The sequence below is a fragment of the Centroberyx gerrardi genome, chromosome 12 (genome assembly GCF_048128805.1).
Source record: "Centroberyx gerrardi isolate f3 chromosome 12, fCenGer3.hap1.cur.20231027, whole genome shotgun sequence".
NCBI classification, from domain to species: domain Eukaryota; kingdom Metazoa; phylum Chordata; class Actinopteri; order Beryciformes; family Berycidae; genus Centroberyx; species Centroberyx gerrardi.
Genome location: NC_136008.1, coordinates 3026777 through 3051663, shown reverse-complemented (window position 1 = coordinate 3051663; position 24887 = coordinate 3026777). Strand labels below are relative to the sequence as shown.

Below are 24887 nucleotides of genomic sequence, written 5' to 3'. Positions count from 1 at the left end.
TTTTCTATGAAGGCACTGCGTGACAGTATAGGCAAAAGGGTCAAGTTAATTTTTGGGAGCGACAGATGCGCCGAGCTGTGCCGAGACTCCTCACAAGTGTGTGTGTGAGCAGCGGCGGCGTCCGGAGACAGACACACTCAGCGTGAGGAGCGGCGTGTGTGCGGTCGCCTAACGCCAAAGCTTCAGCTGATTTGTCAGAAGCAACTACGAAAGCTCCGGGTTAAATTCATCAAGCGTCTAGCGTACTATTACCTACACGTTTCCTTTTTCTGTGAAGGGATCTTTGTTAAAGTCAACATTTTGTTGGAATACAAATCTACAAAATAGGGCAGAAAAATACCAAACATCTGTTAAAAAAAAAGCACTGTTTGGTATAATACCTGAAAGACAGAGTAGACCAAGGTTAGAGCGTCAAAGCATGACCAAACATTTGCTAATCCCTGCAGAAATCACAAGCAGTCACCTTGTATAGTTCATGGGCAGAAAAATCCAGAAAAAATAGACTCCAGCAAGCCTGATAGGAATCAGATTTGAAGAGGAAAAGGAGAGGAATATTTCTTATTAGCACCATTGTCTTCTGTAGTGAAGTCTGCAGCCCAATTAGGAGTCGAGGAAGAAGGCGGACTGAGCGGAGCGGAAATGTCCAACAGTCAGACTTCTGCTAGAGTTCTGCTGGTCACCCAACCAACCACAGCTCCCCGTTCCACCGCTGCGTCGCCACGCTTCAGGAGAACTTTTACCCTTGCTTGAATTAGAGGAATTGAAAAAAATATATATACCGGTAAATGAGAATGCCATTCCAAAGCACTGCAGCGCTATGAATTAATCCTCAGGTTAACTTCAAGCCACGGTGGAAGTCGAGCGTGAATCTGTAGCTGGGGGTAAAAAGAAACAAAACGAAGAAATCAGCAGAGTGTTCCTTCCTCGCCGAGCGGAGCGGACGGGGAGGGGCGGGGCCGTCGGGAGGGCGGGGCGCTCCTCAGTCACTGCTGTCGTCTTCGTCGTCATCGTCCGATAGGTTGTTGCTGTTGAACTTCGACCCCGACCGGCCGATGGAGTCCGAGCGCGGCCCGAAGCCTCCGCCGGACGTCAGCTGGACGTAGCAGTACTCACAGACGCGGACGGGCTTGGACGACTGGCTGGGCAGCAGGTACTTCTTCTCGGAGCAGGGGCCGCACACCACGAAGCCGCACTTCCTGCAGTGGTGGCGGCGGCTGACCGGCGTGAACTTGACCTTCTGGCAGCGCATGCACACGGTGGCCTCGGAGTCGGGCACCCAGACGGCGGCGTGCTCGCCGGTCGGGGCCTTGCCGCTCTTCTCCAGCAGATCTCCCACGCACTTCCCGATGTGGTTCATCCACTCGGACTTCTCGGTGGCGGTGGCGGCGTAGACGGCGAAGGACTTGGTGGGCGTCTTGATGAGCCAGCCGTTGCGCAGGTCGCCCTCGTCCGGCACGGTGTCGATGGTGACACTCTCCAGAGGGATGATGTGCTGCTTGTTGTATTTCTTCTTCTGGATGACGATGTTGCCGTAGACCAGGATGTCGTTGAAGAGGAAGAACTGGCGCGCCTTGGGTTTCTTGCGACAGAGTTTGGTGAGGACGCCCTCGCCGATCAGCACGCGGCCCGGGATGGCCAGCGGCTGGCCCGCCGCGCCGAAGCAGCCCTCCACCACCCCGATGCGCTTGGAGTTGGCCTCGCTGTTCGCAAGCCGGTCCACCATCTTAACCTCACCTGGAGGAGAGAGGAGAGAAAGATTGGGTTTAGGTTGAAGGAAAGCCGTCTCTGTGGAATAGTTATTTCTAAATCTATACTGGTGATATACACTATAAAACATAATAAAACATAATCAAGCATATAGATGATTCAGGATTCTGTTGTGTACCAGCTTTTCAGGAATGTTTCAGAAACATAAAGAAGAAAATTAGGCGATAGTTGTAAAAGCATCTTGGGTCCCTGGTTTTAAACTGGGGAATATTTTTGCAACTTTTATATCCTTTGCAATGGCTCCAGTTTCCCTCAAATCATCAAGACAAGAATAATAATTACAACCAGGATCTCTGGCAAAATGGTTGGGAATATCATTTTCGCCATAACAGTGCAGCCCCAAGTTCATCTTCCATGTTCATCTTCAACAGGTAGCAGCATTTTATACTTTAGTCATTTGGACTCCAGTGAGGCCAACAGTAAATTAAGCTTCAATTCCTAGAGCACCAACACTACAAGCAACAAACAGTAAGGAGGTAAAGGGTCAGAGGTCACAGCACCTAGACAGGATTCCTGTGACCCTACGATGTGTAAGAGAGTAAGTGCTGGGAAAAGAAATACAAGAGCTAAGAAGAGAAAGAAGTTATTTTTTGCCATATTTTCTATATAAAAAAAATTATAAGAAACCCCCAATCACAGTCAGAGCGGATGTAACTCCGTGTTTAATGATGAGTATTTCTGATCAGCGTGTTTCCTTCAAGCTACTTGGCCTAATTCAATTTGCTTCCACTACCTTGAAGTTGCCAACACTGTTCTGGGCAAAACGCCCCGAGTGTCGGTTCACAGTGCAATCAGCCTGCGAGGAAGCTCGGCCGTTCGAGGGCAACAGCCACTAAACACACTCGGTACTTACAGTTCCCCCGTCACTCCTAAGGCCGTCATTAAAGAGGATGGAATATCATTTTCTGGTTAAATTACAATGTTTAACTGGCAAGAGAATGACTCAATGATTGTTTTGTATTCTTATTAGTAAAATAAGTTTGGCAGGTAAATGAAGGTAAGTAAATACGGTCGCCCACTGACGGATGGAGAGCACCAAGCGTAACTTTGACTTTATGGAGGATCGAATAAAATGCAACACACAGTAACAGAGGCTCCGTTCACACTGCAGGCCTTCATGTTTAATTCCGAATTGCTGCTCATATCTGATTTTTTTTTTTTTTGGATGGCTGTTCATGTCATTTTTAGGATGTAACCCATATCTGATATCAATATGAACTGACGTGAAGAGTAACAACAAAAGATGTCACATCAGTTTTTACCTACACTTCTCCTGCTTGATTCCAAACACATTTTGGTTGCGTTATGTGTTCTAGTTTTGACTGAATGATTATTTTCATTATCAATTACTCTATCAATTATAATTTTTTTTCATTAATAGATTAATCATTTAGTCTATAAAATGTCAAAGCAGACAAAAAACCACAAAGTATTGTAAAGAGAAAAGCAGCAAATCTTAGTGTTCGTGACGCTGTAACCGCCAAATGTTTGGTACTTTTACTTGACAAATGACAAACGATTCATCGATTCGTTTCTGTTGATCGACTAATCGATTAATAGACTAATCGATTCAACACTACCATCCACTGATAAATAACTGTGTTGTCGTTTTTACTTGCAGGAGATGAAAGGCAACCAGGGAGGGATATGTAGGGTGATATGGAGAGTTGACTGCACTTCTTGCACTATCCCTTTGCATTGTATGTGAGTTCCTGGTGTCTGTGCATCAGAATATCTTGTGTTGTTAGTTGTGAATCTGTCTCTGTGCACCAACGCCACCAAGACTAATTCCTGTACATTTATCCAGTGATTCTGCTGCTGAAGCCTTCCAGAGAGACCAGGGAGTACTGCGTTACGTCTGAAACTAAAAAAGCAAATAACTGCAGGCTTCTCTGCTGTGACCCGAACGGCAGCAGAGAGCGGCTCATGAGCAGCGACCCCGAGGCTTTTCTTACAGCACTATCTGAGAGGTCAGAGGTCACTGATGATAGAGATGGAAGGGCTGCCGGCGCTCTCTGACGAGTCCGGAGGGTTTGGGCGCTGCCAGCGGCAACCGCAGAGCCACGATCCCAGAGAGAGGCTCACATGTATGATGATGTACACAAACACATACACACAAGGGCAAACACACATTCTACACATGTAGAAGCACTATCTGAGAGGTCAAAGGTCACTGATGATAGAGATGGAAGGGCTGCCTATTACAGGGTAGGATACACCCAAATCTCTAGAGATGAAGTTATTAATTCTTACCTTTATTATTATTTCTCAAGGGAAAGTCAGCTAAGCTCCATGTTTTTTTCCAGCTCCATCCCGCTTCATTCATACAGTTCCACACATTCACACTGGGAGCTGCCCAGTAAAACCAGTCTTCTGTCAAATCTATTCCAGTCTCTGTAACTTTATCTCAGCATGATGTTCTTGTCTGTCTCTTCTTCTGTGGTGTTCACACCAGTTCAGAACACATGAAGAAACAGCTGAATATGAGCATCAGTCCAGACTTCATTTTGTTCTGCTAGGCTTTCCAAGCATGAGGAACTGTTTCCATCTCCTTCTACCCATAATCCCTTGTGTTTCAGGGTGGTTTCCTGTAGTCGGTTGGATTAACGAACCGCAGCGCAGTTCTCTTGTTAGAGGACTGAGACTCTCGCTGCCGTTATTTGGTGCCACTAGAGTTCAAAGGTCATCGCTCTCACCTGGACAAACCAACCAACTGGGGGAGTTCCATTAAACCGCTCCAAACATGCCTGGTGTGTCTGGACTGATGCTCATTTTTAGTTATTTATTTATTCATGGTTTCTTACCTGGTGTGAAGAACAGAGAATGTAAATTACAGAGACTGGAATCAGATTTGTTTTGACCTCCCGGCTGCAAAACACTCCCATCTCGCAAGATGACAGGCTGCCAAAACTCTGTCAGTAAATGAGCTACTTCTGAGTCTATGTGACTTTTGCTTACAAACCCTGGTTTGACAGTAATTGGGCAGTGTGTACCTACCCTAACCAAATATATAAGAATATATTTATAAGAATGCAACAAAGCAAACTTTTTAACTATGGTTAACTTCGGACCAAAGACAATGAACTGTAGGTGTTTCCGCGCCCTCGGTTTCCTGCCCTCCTCCAAAACCACAGCACCAGAAACGATGCTAATTAGCTAGCAGATGCCAGCGCTGCTCGGACCGGGCTCCCCAGTGATCTGGACACTAATAACTCAGGGAGCTCGCTAGTGCTGCAAAGCCCCGGAGAGGAGAGGGGGCTGCTGGGAGAAAGAGGGGTTGCTGACATATCAGTCCTATTAGTGAGGGCTCATTGCCCGCGGTCGGGCAACTAGCTCCCATCAGCAGACAGATGAGGGGGATGTAGAGCAAAGGCCTGGGAGAGAGAGCTGGGTAAATACAGGCTGGAGGCACCCAACCCAGTAATCAACGTGAGACGGAGCGGGGTGCAACACGCTGAGGAAACTGTAAACAAACCGGGAAAATAGACGGCGCTCTGCAGAATGAATGAGCTACTCGGCAGTGACAACAAACGTGTTTTAGCAATATTGCTTTCATCAGGGAAGACGGAAACACGGCAGGGAGGAAAATGAGAAATCTGAAGGCCAATATCTATCATCATCCAGGCCAATATACAGATTCATACAGGCCAACTTTCTTTTGAAGGAGCGGAGTATCATTCGACTATTATTTTCCAGTTTTATTTACCAGTTCAGACACTTAAAACCCTTTTTATACCTTTTTTATTCCTGGGAAAGTTAACGAAGCACGCATATTCAGCTCCACTCTGCTTCACATTCATATAGTTCCATACATTCAGACCTGGATTAAATCACCTAAATCACCTTGAAACTTGGAAAAAATGGCACCGACGTGGATATGATAGATTATACTGGTCTAATATCTGAGCGCTCACAGTGAATCTGGACTTTGTGTGAGTTAGAAGTTACACAGCAGCATCATTTTTGTTCTCTCCACACCTGCATGCTTTACATTCGCCTGTGATTGATCGTCATACACATTGCTGTTCAAATTTCATGTGTGCTATGATGCTTTCCTGGTCAGGTCTCTATCGAAAAAAGACTTCCTCAAATAAAGGAACGCAGTCATTCAAGGGGAACGGACTGCGAGAGTCTGTTGGGACTGAGGCTGTTAGAGCAGACAAATCTACCAGCCAAAGCAAACATTTACCAGCATTTGGCTGTTAATTGGAGGCAATTTCCCCACTTGACCATAATGATGGAGGGGGCTGGATTCACACCATCTGCTGAGGTGAAATCCAGACTGCTGGCAGGCAGAACAGAGATGTGAGACAGGTCGGCTCCGCCAGCCGGACGGCGAGCGGAGGACCGGTCCTTCAGCAGCAGGTGTGACAGCTTAAAAACACTATGCATCAATTTGGTGATCAAATTGCTATTTAATCTGTTTACTGGGTGTAGCGGTGATAAGTCTTCACATACACATACCCACATGAATGTCTTGTGCCAATGTATTGTTAATGTATTGTGGTCTTCCTGTTTTTTATGAATATTGTGTGGTGGGTATGTGGGTACATGTATGTGAGGCTGTGTATAAAGGGTGGAACCAAATCTCCTCTTGAGGACAATAAAGTATCTATCTATCTATCTATCACATATACATGTATATACCCATAGATTACATATCCATAACGCATTGTTGCGGACAGAGTAGTTCGGAAAAAAAAAGAAAATAACCCTTGCCACCCACATTCCCCATCTTTCCCCACTCACCCCTATTCCAACTGTACCCCCCCCAAAATAAAAAAATACTAGAAATTTCCATTTTCACAACAAAAGGACAGGAAACTAGTAAAGTTTTCTAACTTTTCTCTTTTGATTTCAGTGGATTGCCCATCTGGACGATTTATTTTTATATACATATATCTATTTGATGTATATATCATTTTGTTTTTTATTTGAATGTTAATGCAAATTCTTTTGTGTTGTTAAAATTGTAAATAAAAGAAATATCAGAAAAAAAACAAAAAACTTACTATTAGAATATTTACCAGTATTTGGTTGGTGGCTGGTGTTCGTTTCCCACCCAGGAGACATGTGGGCTTTGCCAGCCAGCTGGTGAGTGGAGGACTAGGACCGGTCTCTGAGCCAGGATCACTCTACCATTCACCAGCTGGTATAGCATCTTAAAAAATAAAACACACACACCAACCATCCACCTGTGGCTTCAAGGACAGGCGGGTTTAGCCTGAGCGGAGCCAGGACAGGGACAAACACTTCACACCTCACTCATCCGCACGCTGTAGATGTCGTCGTCTCGGGCAACACTGCTCTTGGGTTTGATTCCCACCAGGGCCACCCAGGCTAAAAATATAGTACTGTACGGTCTTTGATTAAAAGTGTCCTTCAGCTTGCATGTGTAATGTTATGAAGCTTGGATTTCTCTCTGGGACCTGCTCTCAAAGCGTCCACTGATTTGACAGCTGGAACATAAGCTACACTCATCAATTTGCATTTTTACAATCTTGGCATTTAGCTGATGCTTTAATCCAAAGTGATTTACAGCGAGTGCAACAAAACATTATTCTGACCCCACTTCATGTTTGATAGGGAAGTGCTAGATAAGAGAGAGAGGATAAAAGGGGAGAAAGGGAGAAAGGTAGACAGGATATTTTTTTGCCTGAGTGGGTTTGGTAATGCTAAGGCAGAGAAGGCTATGTTGTTTTGAATGTCAATGCAGCCCGGGCGGCTGGCTGGGCTACCTTGGGTTACAGGAACAGCAGCGGCTTTAGATAAACCCATGATTAATTCATTAGGAGCGCTGGCCTCTATCTCAGCTTTCCAAGTCTGGTCATTTATTACCAAGACAGAAGCAGATTAAAACGTCCCAAAACCAAGAACGCCCATGTACTATTTAACTGGAATTAAGAAAATTAGTTCTTCACAGCAGATGGGACATAAAGATTTCATGACTGACAAAAGGGGGTTTCTTGCATAAGGACATTTTTGGCAATGAAACCATCCAACTAGCAGAGAGCGGATGCAATTGTGTATTCTGTAATTCGCTAAGCAGGAGAAACTGCAGCACATCTCTCCTAACTGGTTGTGTAGGTGGGACTTAAAACTGTAGTTGCTACTGATGCCAACTGATCGCAACTTTATTTCTCAAAAGCAACTAGAGACAAATCTAGCCAGTTTTTCAGGTCATGGGAAAAATGTTCATCTGTTGACTCCCACAGCATTTGGCAACAAATCCAAGCTCCTGCAGGTCCTGAAAAAAATCTTAAAATGTCTTGAATTTGATTACCCATGTTCATCTTCTGAAAAGTCCTACGTTAAGTACAACCTTTAGGTCTCAATGTTGTTTTAGAAGTCTTAAAAAAGTTTCTTGGTGTGCCGTTTTTAGCTGCGACCAGCAGCTAGTATAAGTCACTGTCTGTTGGTCTCAATTTTTTTTAAAACCCCACTGCACATATACAGCTACAGATACAGAGATACATTACCAAAGTTTCTCAGGCAGTCACAATGGTGTTTTAGTTCATTTGGTAGTTCAGCGGACTTCCACGTGCAGATTCGGCTTTTGTATTTGGTTTCACAGAGCCAAACGTGCTTCTTCTAATGAGAAATCAGCCCAGTCATGCAGATCTGTAACTGTGATATGACTGAAGTTTTCTTGCCGGATTGTTTTTCAGTTTTGAAATGGGCCAAAAAGGTCTTATTCTTAGTTTTACCATGGTTAAACTTGCAGACACCCTGAAATTGCACAGCTGATGTCACTTATATGATCGTGCATGATGTCATCGTGGCCTCACGACAGCGGCACCGCCAAAGACCCAATTTAAACCAGGAAAAACCCCCGGTGAGACGACCACTAACGAGCACAGTCCAATCTGCCGGCCAATCAGACAAGCCCGTGCAGTTCTATTTGAGTTCTAAATTGTCTGATAAAACAAAGTGAAAGTGGCGGGTGAATTTTGAGCCTCAAAAAAAAAGGTTTCCGTGCCCGGACTGTAATGACAGGACGATGTGTTTTTTAGCCTGTAACATGCACTGTGGCTACGCTTCCAGCAGCAGCACACTGGGAACCCTGGGAAGGCGAGGAGGCGGTGAGTCAGACGCTAAAGGCAGAGAGTGGCGATGACAAAGACAGGGAGGGGAGAGAAAGAGGGTTTCTGTGGCTGTAAACAGCAGCCGCAAAAAACAAGGACACCCATTTAGCCTGAGGGGGGAATGTGAGGGCAGATGCTGGAGGATGAGGCTGTGTCGCTGTCCCGGACGAGTCTGCTGTGTGTTTTCTGTGTTAGGCGACGAGTTTCTGTTATGATGAAGGCAACAACTAAGGCTGCATTCACACTACAGCTGTTTTGTTCCCTTCACATGTGACACAGATATGATGTTTTCTAATCAGTGTGAATGAAGTCGTATTTTTTCATGGGTATTTGCTAGAAAATCGGATCCCAAAGCATGTGACTTACAAGCGACTTGTATTTTAACGCTCAAATCGGAATATGTCGGTGTCACTCTTGATCTTGAAGAAGGCAGTAGGTCCGAAACATCTTCAAATAAAGAATATGTTTTTATGCAGCTCGAGTGTGCGACGCACTTTTTCTTGTTTTCTTGCCGTGACAATAAGTAAAATCTTTCGTCATTCATGTGGGACAGTGGTCCATTTTGTTGCCATGGCAGCTCGGCACATACCATAACTGAAATGTGTTCAAAACAAGCAGAAGCGTAGACACAAAAACAGATGAAAGATCTTTTGATATTTTTTGTCCATCAGTTCATATTGGTATCAGATATAGGTTACATCCTAGAATAACTATGAACAGTGATAGTTATTCTAGGATGACTATGAACAGTCATGCTTTCAGCTGCAGTGTGAACGCAGCCAAAGTGTCAGTTGGAGTTTCTCTACAGCTGATAAAAAAGTGGAAGTGGCAGGTGAATGTTGAAATACAAGTTAGTTTTCTGCCCTCAGTACAGACTGTCTCGCAAACACAGTGTTTACAGTGTGTTTAAACTGTGGAAAAGCCCATCAGAAAGCCCTTTGTGTTGCCTGGTATTTACCTGGTATTCCCCCTTAGGTTCACAATTCAGAAAGATCATGACCAAGCGCTGGTATATTGTAGAATCTGATTCTAAACTCAACCACATCTTTAAAGCACTTCCTAAACATCAAGTCGTCTTCAAGCGTCCCCCTGACCTGCGTGATATATCAGTCACTTCTATCTATATATTCAGCCTGTTCTCCCTACTGGCCAGAGCTGAACAATCAATCGAAAAAATAAAAATAAAAATAAAAAAATAAATTGCAGTATGAACCTCTGCAATTTCCAAATCGCAGAGGCTGCAATTAATTGCTTAAAAGAGAGAGGCGTCCAAACTGGATTTCTGAACAAGGTGTTTTAGAGCTGCAGGTAATCTTTGGTCCATCAATCAAGTACAGTACTGGTGAAAACCTTTCATCATAAATCCTGCACACTGACATCAAAATCACTTCACTTTAAACCATTTTAAAGTTCTTAACAATTTATGACAAGAAAAACTTGAGATGATACGAATCGCAGTTTAAATCGCAATTGCAATATTCTGTCAAATAATCACAGCTGGATTTTTTCTCTGCTAGATACTAGATCTTTTGGCCCCACTACTGGCAATCACAAATGTTGTAACTGCTCTCAGTGCATCTACAGCCACAGATGGGGGTCATTTTCCCATCCACACACACACAGACACCGGTCGTGACATCAAAACCCATGCTGTGATTACCTGCAGCACCTCACATGTGGTTTACCTCATCAGATGTACGTGTGGCTTGGTGTATGTGACCAAAACTGCGCTTTACACACACACACACACACACACACACACACACACACACACATATAAAGTGAACACAGGAGTAGCACAGAAGAGGTGATGAGAGAAATGTTGTCTCTCTCTCTGCAGCTTTGGTGAAGTTCAAGGACTCAAAAATTCATGTTTTGAGTCCGCCAGGTTTTAACGCTTCCGGTTACCGGTGTTGACACATGAATTGAAAATACCGTGTAAAGCGACAATAGCAGCAGCCATATTGGTTTGAGGCATAAACGTTACGATGGTTACAGATGTTATTTAAAGCCACTGAGGTCAGGGGAGTGGAGCGACTCCCTATGCCCACACATACAGTGTAGTGACTCTGCTGTAATGTGAACCATACATTATGACTTTTAACACTCATTCATGAATATTGTAGTCTCTCCAAAAAACTGACTGTGTGTATGTGGCTGCTGTCCATATCCCGGGATGAAATATCTGTCTATTGTTTATTTGTGTTATCTTCATCGATTGTGTTTTGTTTTTATGCATTACAGTCTCACCGTCTCATTCTCTGTATCATATTGCTATTTCTATTTCCACTGTCAAGGATCTACTTTGTGTGGAACAGAGCTGCAACTAATGACTATTTTAATTAGCGATTATCTTTTCAATCGATAATTATTTAGTCTATAAAATGTCAAAAATAATGACAAATGCCCTCACAATTTACCAGAGACCAAAGTGATTCTTCAAATTGTTTACTTAGTCCAAAAAAACTCAGCCAAAAAAACACCAAAGTATTCATTTTATAATGATATGAAACAGAGAAAAGCAGCTAATCTTCGCATTTGTGTAACCAGCACGTTTGGTGTTTTTACCTGATAAATGACAAATGATTCATCTTTGGTCAAAATTATAATCGATAATCTGTCAATCGACTAATCATTTCAGCACAGTGTAGAACAATGTGTCCTGTGGCCTGACAGTTGTATATTTCCCAGTTTCTCCTCACTGTTCTGTGTAACAGAGGCGGAAATGTTGCTACAAATAAACACCGAGGAGCATCATCTGAGTGTGTGAGGGTTTCCTTTCTCTCTCTGATTCATGCTGTAGTACCTGGCACCTGCTCAACTTCTTTCTGCTGGGTGCTGAGTGCAGACTGTGAAACGGGACGAGTCCTTGACAGCCAAGGTCCCACTCCGCCAAGTCTTTCTTTATCAGCTCGAGTCTGACCTGCACACCGCGCTCTGCCAACAACATGCTGTCCGTCTGCAGGCAGGATTACACCGCCGCAATGTGAATATGAACACAGATAAGGGGATTTGGAGGTTAATCTGCTGTGAGGAGAGACAGTGTGATATCTAAACCGGGGTTCCCACCTGCTAACTGACCTGGAATGAGACTCAAAAAAAAAAAAATGTGACTGGAGAAACCACTCATCTGAAGTCCATTCGTTTCCTGGCTAATTTTAAACAGGCTGCGTTTGCGGCACTTGCATGTTGCCCAGAATATAATCATAATAATCCATATAAAGAAATTATACAGCCGCACACTGTGAGGCTCCTTTTATAATCCTGTTTGCAAATGCTATAAGAAAAACAAAGATGTGATTACAATTTCAGCAAAGCCTCACAGTGTGCGGCTGGATAATTTATTTTTGTATTTTTGTATTACTGCGACCAACCAGCACCCACAGGCATCTGGACTACTCTTCAATAATAATACTTAAATACAATAATAATGCCTCCAAAAAGGGGCATTAGGCTATATTTAAGGGTCATTAAAACTACATAAACCATGTTGATCAAAGCATCTTATTTTGTTTTTACTTCACAGTATCTACAGCATATTAGCCATTCTCTCAGTGCACTTTGGTCACTTAGCAGATTGTGTTTGAGATAACAACAGGTCCCATCATCTATCCAGTTATTGATTGATGGATAAACAGTGGTCAGCCATGATCTAGCATGGGTAGAATAAGACCTAGACATGAACCAGACAGTGCCTGATAAAGCCGCTTTCACTATTTTACCAGACAAGTAGATTTTAACAGTAACAATGTAACTTAACAATACAACAGGACCACGAAACTATAAGTGATTACATGCAAAACGAATGGGTAAAATACTCCAACATACTTGATTTACCAGTATTTGGCTGGCAGCTGGAGGTAATTTTCCACTTTGAATTGGACAAAAACAATTGGCTTTCCCGTCATACAGGCTTGCTTCTTTAATTACAATTCATGTAATATGACTATTAGGCGTGTCAAAGCTGTAACCTGGGGGGGGGGGGGAGGTTTAATTAGAGGATCTCAGCTTGAAGCAGCTGTGGGAACTTCTGAGCTAAACACAGTGACTGACATGAACCCACTACACAGAGCATGTACACTCACCGAGCACTTTATTAGGAACACCTGTACACCTGCTTATTCATGCAATTATCCATTCAGCCAATCATGTGGCAGCAGTGCAATGCATAAGATCATGCAGGTACAGGTCAGCAGCTTCAGTTCACGTTCACATCAAACATCAGAATGGGGAAAAAAATGTGATCTCAGTGAGTTTGACCGCGGCGTGGCTGTTGGTGCCAGACGGGCTGGTTTGAGTATTTCTGAAGCTGCTGATCTCCTGGGATCTTCACACACAACAGTCTTCAGGCTTCAGTAACTCAGATAACCTCTTTACTACTGTGGTGAGCAGAAAAGCATCCCAGAATGCAACACGTCCAACCTGGAGGCAGATGTCACTCTGGTAGCCGGTTGACACAGAGCTGAAAGCTGATACCTACCCAGTATTAGTATGATGTTCCTAATAAAGTGCTCGGTGAGTGTAGGTTTGCAGGAGAAATCCGGCAGGTTCTTGTACCTTGAGGAACAAAAACCTGTGCCAAGGCTTCCTAAACATTTTCCATTTAAACATTACATACATTTTCCAGATCTTTGTGGTAATCATTAATTTAGTCTCCATCTTTGGTGCTGTGACGTCTTTTTCCTTGGATTTTCTGTTGATGCAGTTTGAGTTTCTCTCTTCTCTGTCTGTTCAGCCACGGTGGCTATCGCGGCTCATGCTAACTACCCAGTTCTTCTTCTTCTTCTTCTTCATTAGTACAATAGTGGCTTATTGATATGACAGTTGACTAGGCTCATGGTTGCCCAACGCGGAGGCCCCCAGCAAAATGAGGAATTGTTTAATTTCACTGTTACTTCCTTCCCTAAAAGTTTGACCGTTGTGTTCATACGTTTCACTGCACCTATAACAGTACAAGTCAAATTTGACAGCAAAGGCTTGAGTGTTTAAGTGTTTCTTTGGGATGCAGTCTTATCAAATGACAGTCTGTGGTCTAATGTGGATCTATTTGATCTATTAAACTAGTAGGGCTGCCCCCTAATAGTCGACCAAACCGTCGATGAGAAGAGTCTTAGTCGACCAAGTTTTCATTGGTCAGTTAGTCGTGTGTTTTTTTTTTTGGTGAACCACAGTGTATTTCACCGGTGTTTCTGACCCAAGTAGCCGCGACTTGGGTGTGTTTTTTCCTGTGAACCAGAGTGTATTTCACTGGTGTGTCTGACCGCGAGTAGCCGCAACTTGGGTGTGTTTTTTCAAAAAATATATATTTAAATAATTAAATTAATATCATAAACGTACGACGACTAGTCGACTAATGGCTTGAACTAACACTGCTAGTCGACTAGGAAAATCTTTGGTCGGGGGCAGCCCTATAAACTAGTCCATGTTACTCTATGGTTTAGAATTATTCTTTACAACAACAAATATCACAACATATAAAAATGACAGCGGGTCTAGACTTGCATCAAATGTGCAGTCTGTAAATTGTGACTGAAACAAGTTTTTGTCCTACACTACTAGTACAGTTCTGAAACTTTTCAATACACGTTTCCATACTTTTCCAGACAGTCCACCGCTACGCAGGAATAGGGAAAACGCCTTTCTCAGCTCATCACAATAACTTTTAATCACATAAACACTCTGCTCTCCAGAGCTTTCAAGGGAAGAAATCAAAAGCAAGTGAAACAGATTGAAAACCACACAGTGACTTGGTACCAGGCCCAGGGTAATAATCACAGTAATAACAGACCAAACCCCATGATAAATGACAGCTCAGCTGCACTGGGATTACAGCTTCTGCAACACAGTCTACGCTCTCGCTCTTGTGAAATGTAAAAGGAGTTTGGTGTGTCGTATACGGCCTAAAAGGGAAGGATTACTAAATGCTTTCTTTTCATTTGGCCCAATTAATTTATTTAAGCAAGTTGTCCCAATGAGATTGAAAATATTTTCCAAGGGAGACCTGGCCAAGAAAGCAGCACCAAGACAAACAAAAGCTGCAAATGTACAATGATTTACGCAATTAAAACTACAGTAAAAAATCCCATAAAAGGTAAGTGCAAAGTCTAAATTAATGATATGACCACACAACACATTTGGTAAGTCTAAGTTTAGCTACTATAATCTTAGAAAACAGTGACTGGCCAGAGTGACCAGTCATTTCCAGCAGTCGCTCCCTGATGACCTCAGCTGGCTTCAGGATCAACTGCTGACCAGCATGATGAGTAAAGACCTTCCCAACCGAACTCTTTCCCTTTTAAGGCCACATGCCGACGTCAGCAGAGAGATGACTTCCAGTAGAGCCAGGCCAACTTACGAAGTACAAGGAAATGTGAAAGTGGAGTAACCCTTATGTCAGCGTTGACAAAAGAGACGGCTGCAAAATCCCCCGTGAAAGTTGAGTTAGAGATTGGATACCCACAGCAAGTATGCAAAATATCAGGTCAACCTTCCTAACATTTTAATACCTCCTACTGGTTTACATCTTCTTTTGTACTGGGAGATACAATCTGTCTCAACTGACTCGAGGCTTAAATTTCCGTCACCAGTCTCCTCCCCTTCGTCTACACTTCCTCCTTCGTGACTGAAGTGGATTTAGAGGATGAAATCACTAAGGAGAGACAGTTTTCATCTGGACTCACCTGGTCAGTCCAAGTCATGGAAAGAGGCGGCGGCCCTAATCTGCATTTCCTCTCTAAAGTTGATATGGCAGTGATGTAATCGTGAGCTGTCTTCACACTGCAGACCTTCAGGCTCAAATCCAAACTGCTGTTCATAGCTGATATTTTTTTATGATTGCTCATATCTATTCAAGGATGCAGCCTAACCCATGTCCCATACTAATATGAACTGACAGTGATGTTGGAAAGACGGATGTGCAAAGTAACAAACTTTGCTCTTTAGATGCCGGTAATTTTGGTGCAACTCCACGACTTCAGAAGAAAAAAAAAAAAAAAGGTAAAGGCAATTTAACCCTTGCCTGAAACATACTGACGTGAATGCAGTGAGATTTACTTACTGCAACGCTGACAAAATCCAATTTGAACAAATTTGAGCAAAACAACTTGCATGTAGGACACATGTCTTGGGATCTGATTTTGAACCACATATCCATGTCGTCCCGTTCAGAAGGGGACAGTGCAGTCTTGACTGCATGTGAGGCACACGGGCGCAAGTGTCGCTCACTGCTGTGCACATTTTGGTAGTGACACCAAATAAATAAAATCACTGCAAAGAACGCAAAGCGCACATTGTTATCCATATGTGGCATTTTCACCGATAAACTGCATCTGACGGACTCACGTTGATGACGAATGTTTTACACAAACGTACCGCAGTTTGACAGAATTATAACACAGTGTGAAACCAAAGGAGCGATGCTGGGGGGCTTCGGAGCAGTCGAACTCGGGTTTGGACTCAAGGAAACGCACCAAGTGTGAAAACAACTTCAGTCTTGCTTCCACACCTGTGTTTTATTCCTACGTCCGGGTTCTAGTGCAGGATGCAGGGCCAAAATAACTGTTCTTAGGATACTTTATCATAATAAAAACATTGGTTTGAAGAATTAGGGCTGCAGCTCTCTGTATTTTACAGGGAAATTAAGCCAAATGATACTGTTATCTACTAGTGGTGGTACTAGTGTTCTTGCACCACTGCCGAATGAATCAAGAGGAAAAAACGGTTGAGATTTTGTCCAGTCAGTGAATCTGCTGAGAGCTGCAGCCTGGAGGATCGTCTGCTCCCTGCTCACTTCTGCTTTCACTGGCAGGAGCCTCGAACTTTTCTCTGCCACTCATACGGGTTTCAACAGCTTAGTCATACAGTTTGTAGATCCAGCCGAGCGATCTGACAGGTCAAAGACGCGCTCCGACAGCGCCGATACTTCCTGTGAAGTATGACTAGCTGGAACTGATCGGCCAACTCTGTGGTAACCAGGCGGCGAGGCGGTGATCTCTCTTGTTTTCTCCTGGGTTTTAGTCTTTGTTTAGATTATTTTTCTTTCCCTGTTGTATCCCATCACTTTTACTCCTGCAGTGCCCCAATTTCTCCACGTGGATCAATGAAGTTTCTTCTCATCTTTACGTACAGTATGTACTCTACTTTGGAGAAAACTTCACAGACATTTCACAAGAGTTGGCAACTGTTGTAAAAAAGTCAAAACAACCTGATGGATATTCTTTACTGCTACTACAGGAACTCTAATCAGTATTTGGCGTCACTGTACCCCAAATCACAGTAAAGAACATCGTCTTTGGCACTGTTGCTGTAATACAAACCTGCACAAAGCGGAAGCAGGTGACAAAAAAGTCACAAAAAAAGTGATAGTGAAAGCATATATCCATAAAATGTGGAATGGGGACACTTCTAATCTTTGTCCAATCTCAATGCTGCATGTTCAAGATGCACGGGGTCTATGTATGGTACGGCATTTATGTTTTTTCATTACGTTATGTTGTCTTAACTGCTTTCTGTTTCCGCTGCTTGTATTATTTTATCCTTTGTAAACCTCTGTTTTCCAAAAAAATGCTAAATAAAGTTATTATTAATCAAGAACGCACACCTGCCACCAAATGCAGGTAAGTTTTGGCTGTCTACTCTACCAGCCGCTTCAACAAGTAACCATCACCATGCAGAGATCCATTTCTGTTGTAAAAAAAATCGATTTAGTAATGAAACAGTGAAAGTAACCCGTGAATTTTGGAAAGAATAAACAATTAAGTCTGTTTACTTCCCCTGATCAGAACCAAGCTGCCTCTGCATCTCTGATAGGGCTCTACTGATATCAATTTGCCAATATATCCGGACAATATTGGCCTTTTATTAAATCCTGCCCTGTAGTATAAAACACATACTATAGCATGAAATGGAAAGGCTTCCTCCACAGGATTTTGGGAGGTGTGTGTAAAACGGGACTGACAGGACGGCTTCACTGAGGAATGTGCTGCATCTGTTTCTCTCGTTCTGCTGCTCTCATGTGTGCAGCAGATTAACCTTTCAGCCTTTTGAATGCAAATAACCCGACGGGTAGAGGAAAGCTGTGGGTCGGCACGAGTGTTTAAGGTGATGCTGAACTTAGGTAGTCTTATTATTATTATTATTATTATAAATATTGTAAATAAGCGACAAAAGATGAGAGACTCGTTTTATAGATTGGCAGAATCTACTTTCAAAGTCTCCCAACTTTTTTCCGCCTATTTACAATTATTGGTAAAAGTATAGTTTTCCTCGTTCCATCGGCATAAGTTTCCTCCGACTGGATTTCAGTGTTCCCACTTGTTCAAACTGAAAGGTTTAATAAACATAAAGAAAGAGATTCACTTCAACACAATTCAGCAGCATGACTAGTTTTTTTAAGTGATTTTCAGACTGTTCCTCCAGACAATGGCAGTGAATGGTGAGAGAAAAAAAAAAACAAAAAAAAAAACACTATCCTCCAGTCTCCTCTACCGGAGCAATAGATCACAGAGAATCGACGATTTGTGGAAAGCAGGAAAAGAAACCAAAGAGACGAGAGAAAAAAAAAAGATCTATCGTTGGTGAGTCCAGCTTTCTCTGCTGCCGTTTAGGAGACAGTATTGATTTCACTCTTTAAGTTTCGATTCGTCACTTTCTGTGGGTAGAGCAGTGTCCATATCTGACCCCAGAACTTCATTTGGGCAAACAGGGTGACTCTACAGCGTCTCATTTTAAGGAGATGGGACGCTCTTCTCTGTAGCAGCACCACTTTGTGATTTAAGCTGACAAGACGACTGGAGTTTTATATTAAAAAATCTTGCCCAGTGCAGCTTTAATGTGTCCTTGCTCTCTCTGCCATGCAGGGAAGACGCATGCAAATCCAGGTAAGAGAGACCAAACATCCTGCTCTGTGTCTGAGTGCATGATGCAGCGTTGACTGTCAACACGCCTGCATCAGTCTGGAAATATGTTTTTTTTACCACGTTGCTTCCTGCTGGCTTGTCAGTCAGGTGGATCCAAGCAAACTCTGCCAGAAAAACATCTCAGTGGCTTAAGTTTTAAAGACGTCATGAAGTGGAATGGAGAGCGAATTGCTTCCGTGTACTGACGCGTTTCAGTGGGGTGGGAGGGGCTTATATGAATATTAATGAGATACGGAGGAAGTGGGCGGACACTCGGTTGTGGAGGAATATTCTCCGTCTCTCGAGTTTTAGGTGAAGCAGCCAAAAACACTCCTTCCTCCATGTTGCAGCTGACGTGAGCTGCATGCTGGGAAAAAACAGCAGGGGGTGGAGGGAATAATTCCAACGGTTATCAAAATTTCATCAGATGAAATTTCATGCAGGGTGAGTCATCAACAGAAACGTGCTGTTTACCGGAAAGAGACGCTCTGTTCATTTTGATACAATATTTCTAGAAATTTTTGAAAATTTCTTGTGTTTGGCCTAGGGTTGTCAAAAGTATCGATACTAAAAATTTGAAACTGATACAATTAGGGCTGCAGCTATCGATTATTTTAGTAATCGAGTATTCTACCGATTATTCCATCGATTAATCGAGTAATCGGATAAGAAATACTTTTGCTTTATTAAAGAGCAATAGTAAATATACAAAAGAGAAAAGCTGTCCGCACGAAGCTGTCCATACGACACTGTGATTTACTGAAAACGAGGTGAAATAATTATTATTATTGATATTTATTACTAGGCCTAAATATCATACAAGTTCATAAGACTGGCTAATGTACATTTATTTGCTATGTTGAAGGGTTGCCCTACACCTGCTGACCCTACTCACTGCAATCAAACTAAACTGAATATACCTGCTGTATTGGACTGGTGCATTTTAGGCTCCAATTGCTACTTACACCACCTAATATTTTGCTTTCTGGGGTATTTTATGCATCACTGTGAGGGGAGTAGGTGTGTGTGTGTGTGTGTGTGTGTGTGTGTGTGTATGTGTGTGTGACTATCATAATAATAACATGAATGAAGCTCAGGCTTTCACAAATTGACTGCAGCATTTTATTTTCTGTGGTTATTTTCTTGAGCAAAACTTAGCTAACTTAGGGACATCATAACTAGCCACCATATTGATTTACGTTCTTAACTAGCCATTACATATAGCCATAATTAACGTGCATTCTTTACTAGCCTTCATCTCATCCCGTTTTAATATTAAGCGCTGACTCCGCCCACCCGGCCAGTTTCGGCGTACGCCGGTAGCAATTACAAGTGGACCCTATCCTACAGTCCCTGCTCTCAGCGGAGGGAAGGAGCTACGCTGTGTGGGAAGCGCTGTGACCGTCAGACCTCTCTGGATTAGACAAGCAAGTAGAGAAAATCAGCATCAGCCGAACCAATTTATTGCCAAATGCTTTGGGATTCAACACATTAACATTGCTTCCCATGGTCAGAAAAAGTCGGCAGATTTGTCGCTAGTCGCTCTTGAGAAATAAAGTCGCCAGGGGGGTCTGAAAAGTCGCTAAGTCTAGCGACAAAGTCGCCAAGTTGGCAACACTGGATCCGAAACTTTGGACACTTTCTGTCGTTTTCTCTGGCCTGTCTCTTCTCTTCGCCCCTCGCTATTTTCTCTCTCTTTCTCCAGCGCGTTGTGCAACAGTAATAATCATCCGTGCTAAACACTGAGTGTGTATATAGTTATATGGATTAAACGAAGCTTCGATGCAAAGAATTTGCATCGATGATTTTTAGTAATCGAGTTACTCGAGTTTCTCGAGGAATCGTTTCAGCCCTAGATACAATACTCATTTGCAACAGTATCAATACCAGCTGTGCTTTCTCTTAATGAAAAATCAAACATATTATTTCTCCGCCTCCACTAGCCATACACACACACACACACACACACACACACACACACCCTGCACCGCTGCCCACAGCCCCTCCTCTCACTAGTGGCAGTCAGCTGGGTCAAACTTGGCGAAGCACCTTAAGGACCGACACGGCAGTCTATATAAAGAATTTCAAGAGGTTAGCGAAAGCTCCCGTTTCAACATCACTGAAGCATTAAACATTTATCAGAAACGTTAACGTACCCCGCACATCATCCGTTTTAGTTTAGCTAGCAAACCAAACGTTAGCTACAGAGCTAGCTAACGTTATCAAGTAGGTTTGCCAGATGCCCGGTTTTCGACCGGACTGTCCGGTTTTCAGATGCATTGTCCGGGCCGGTCAGAAGGCTCGACCGGACGTTGAAATGTCCGATTAAAATCATTCTGTCAACAATAATCCACTAACTCTAGGCCTGCTGATTTTTCCCTATCATTGGTGGGTATCTGTTGCTTCAACAAGCTAAAAGTGTTCTGATAGGCAAAGTTTTGAATGAGTTTTATCGGGCCTACGTTATGGAGAAGCGTGCGTCTGTCTGTCTGTCCGTCCATCTGTCTCGTTTGCACCGGGATGTCCCGCTGCGTTGTTGGATATTAAGAGACTAGTTTCTGTCTCTGTGTCTATGTGTTTTTTTTATTAGTTGCTTACAGTCTGCTGCAGAGGCCAGGAGGCAAATCATGACGGCGATCGACACCTGTCAATCAAAAATGTGTTGTTTGATCTCAGACAACTTTAAAATATTGTTTTCATGTAAACATTTCATGAAAACAATTTTTTTTTTTTAAAAAGATTGAAAATTCATTTTTTTCCCCCGTGGTATCGAAAATGGTATCAACTGACAACGCCAGCGCCATTTGCAACTTCTTATCAGACATATTCTCGATTAGAAGTAGCGAAACCGTCTGTGATGAGCGAGAGTGGTGTGACAATGGTAAGCAAACGCTGCTTTGTTTACGGTTTGTATATCCGCAGTCCTAGGTCTTCCGGTTTCCCTTTTTGAATGACGAATACAGACTACCGCCACCTGCTGGTATGGAGAGTTATTTCCCCTCACGCAGGCGCAGAACGTACATGCTAGTTGGCCGTCGGCTGTAGTCTTTGCGGTGTGTTCAAGTGCAACTTTTTGGACGCAGGCGACGCAACAGTCGGTCTTCGTCGCCGCTGGTTCTTTGATGTCGGTTTGGTGTGTCAGGGCCTTAAGTTCATACAGTACATCGGCAAAAAGGTAAAATAAATGTAAGCCAACTAATTAGAGCGGATGTGAAACTGAGAGGAATCTTAACACACAGGAGACAAGCTAGAGTGAGTATGACATGAAGTGACCTGCCACAGGCCGCATGGAGAAAGCAGAAGTGAAATTCTGACTTACACTGAAATTCAAGTAAACGACCACTTTGGGTATTCAATGCAGAGTCATATGTAAACTCTACTGTCCCATTACACTGTATGTAAAGTCCTGTTGTTCCTGTGGTACGTGTCAGTAAGAATGTACTTTCTAAACTGTTGATATGTCTCTGCATCAAAGTCACTGAGACAAAATCCGGGATATTTATTGTACCCGCTAGTTAACGTGATTTGTTGCCATAATTTGCTGTAAATCTGACAGCTTTATAGGGACGAGGGCAGAGGCCAATAAACACCTTTCAGCTGCTAACGTGAAGGTAAACAGCTTGACGTGTCGGAGAGGAAGTCACATATTCTTATACTTCTAATCTGCATCCATTTATAAACAGAGCCATATTGGATTATAGGATGGGTGTTGGATTACAGCAACCCAGACCAGACATCCTGGTGTGTGTGTGTGTGTGTGTGTGTGTGGGAGGGTTAACCTAGCAGGTAGCTCATCTCACTTGGCCTCGCCCTCTTTAGCTCTGGAAGAACTGGTTTTACCACACCAAGACAAAAAAAAGGAACAAGAAACCTCTGCTGATTGACTTGCCAGGTTGGAAACTTTCTCATCCAATCGCCACAGTGTCTGATAAATCACAATGGACCTGCCCAAGTGTTGAGAATGCTAGTTTCCCATCCTGCAAGTCACAACCCAGAGGCTTCTTGTTCTTCATTTACTGGTGGTAATTTCCCACCCTGACAGGAACCGTCTGGTGAAAGTACTCGCCTCAAACTTTCAGTCTTTTAGGGAATAATAATAATGCGAGAATACCCAATACACAAGCCACTATTTAAACTGCACTTTTCCATCTTTACTTTTTGTCCCTGTGCACTATCACCTTTAGGTTAAACCCCGACTTGAAAAACTTTTCCTAACTGCACCAAGTTGCCAATTTCACAAGTTCAGACAACATGGAGAGTTTCAGGGAAGAGCAACATCTTGCTTCATCAGATGTTTAATATAAAGAGCAGAGCAGCCTTTTAGTCACAGAAACATCCCATTAACAAAAAGATCACAGGTTTGATAACCGCAGCAGTCATGTGTCCTGTAAGAGAGTCCCTGAACCAGACTCTGAACCCCAGCCTGCTCACTCACTTGACGCTTCTCTGGTAAAAGCATCAATGCTATAAAATACCAACGTTAACACAGACTGCAGCCATAATCAGCTGTAGTTTCTCTGTGTAAATCCGTATGAACGAAGTGGACGTCCTACAAGACTTGTCACATTAAATACAAGCTAATTACACACTTCTACATCTGATGGCAGAGGTGATGAAACACACATTAACATCTCACCCAGAGCATCATTTCCTCCAACGTCCACCCAGGTTTCTATGTTGGTGCTCAGTTTAACACCATGAGACAACAGTTAGTTACATCAGATCCTGTGTAAGACCAAATTAACGCTGCTCATGTCTCTATGAAAAAAGCTTTGATGGGACGCTTGACTTCATTAAGTTTCAGACAAATACACTGTAGAGGTAAACAGCTAAACATATACTGCGATTGGCAGGAATGCGGCCAGTGCAAAGGGTTAAGAATAACATACTGAAAGCAGGTTAGTAGAAAACGGATAATTGGCTTAATACCAGCTAGCTGGACCACATGTGCTTAGCCTTTGACCTCAAAAGGTACAAAGGCCACATTGTCAAGAGGATTTTTAAACTAACCGTAAAATATTAGAGCATTTAAGACTGTGTAACCACACTACAACTGACCAAAGGGTAGGAAACTTTTGAGGGGGGGAAAACATTCACCAGCCAGGATTCATCACTTTAATTTTTATAGAATAAGACTTCCAAATGATGGTAGGTTTCCTGCCAAAGTGGCTGAAAGAGAAAACAAAACTAACCAGCCACAGTCAGTGTACCAGCATTTCATTACTGGGTGATATTAACCCCCACTCTAACTAATATGGCATATAATGAACATACACCTTCACTGGATAACTTGTATAATGACTCATAAATCAATGCTAACAACTAACCTAACGTTACATAAGCCGTGGAACATTTGACACATGGTGAGTTTCCAGTCTCTCCTGACCTGACATAAATAAACAACGCTGACCTGAGCCACAGGATTCCCATCTGACCGTGGAGAGCCATTCAGGAGTACACACCATGTAGCTGGAGCCATCACGAATATATTTCCCTATCTTAACTCACAAACACTTCTTACCAACACGATTTAAGGTTTCCGCGTTTGTAGATCCTGGACTTTCTAAGTTACAGCCCAAGTTTGCCAATCTGGTGTGTAGTTCACGTTAGCCAGCTGGTACAGAAGTTAGCCGACGCCTCCAAAACAATACTCATTTGTTGCTAATTCTAACTACGCTAATTCCCTCTGATTACTTGTCACATTACAGACAGCCGCTTATATTTTGTCCACTTTATGACTGTGGGAAAATCGCATTCAAGGTTTTGCTACGCTATGCTAGCTGGCTAACGTTACCCAATGCCAGCTAGCGTGCGTTAGCATGAATGGGAAAAAAAGTAGCAACCTGCCTAGCTTTAGTTAGCATGCCCGAACTGTGAAACACATCAACACAAACAAGTTTAATCGAGAAAAATACATACCCGACGGTAGCTTCGTTGTCCGGCAACTTTTTAAAGTAATGTGAAACTGTGTAGTATTCCAGACAGAGTCGGTAAAAGTGTGTCTCCCTCCCAACCTGGCCGCTGTGTCCGCAGACAGCGACAGCGGCTGGAAACTCTCCTGCCTGGAAATAAAATAACAATATGGCTCCGCTGACAGGCTGGGCAGCGCGGCGCTGCGTTCACGTGCTGTAGGAAACAT

General features: G+C 43.1%; 1 protein-coding gene across 1 annotated transcript; it reads right to left on the bottom strand.

Moving 5' to 3' along the window:
* Positions 1–875: 875 nt before the first annotated feature.
* plekhf2 (pleckstrin homology domain containing, family F (with FYVE domain) member 2) lies at positions 876–24799 on the bottom strand. Its single transcript, XM_071913955.2, has 2 exons — positions 24668–24799; positions 876–1734 (listed from the first exon to the last, which is right to left on the bottom strand). Exon 2 carries the CDS (start codon positions 1721–1723, stop codon positions 980–982), a length of 744 nt encoding a protein of 247 aa, XP_071770056.1. The 5' UTR covers positions 1724–1734; positions 24668–24799; the 3' UTR covers positions 876–979.
* Between the last annotated feature and the right edge of the window lie 88 nt (positions 24800–24887).

Coding starts and splice junctions, on each gene's coding strand:
- plekhf2 (XM_071913955.2), bottom strand. CDS start 1,723: ATGGTGGACCGGCTTGCGAACAGCGAGGCCAACTCCAAGCGCATCGGG.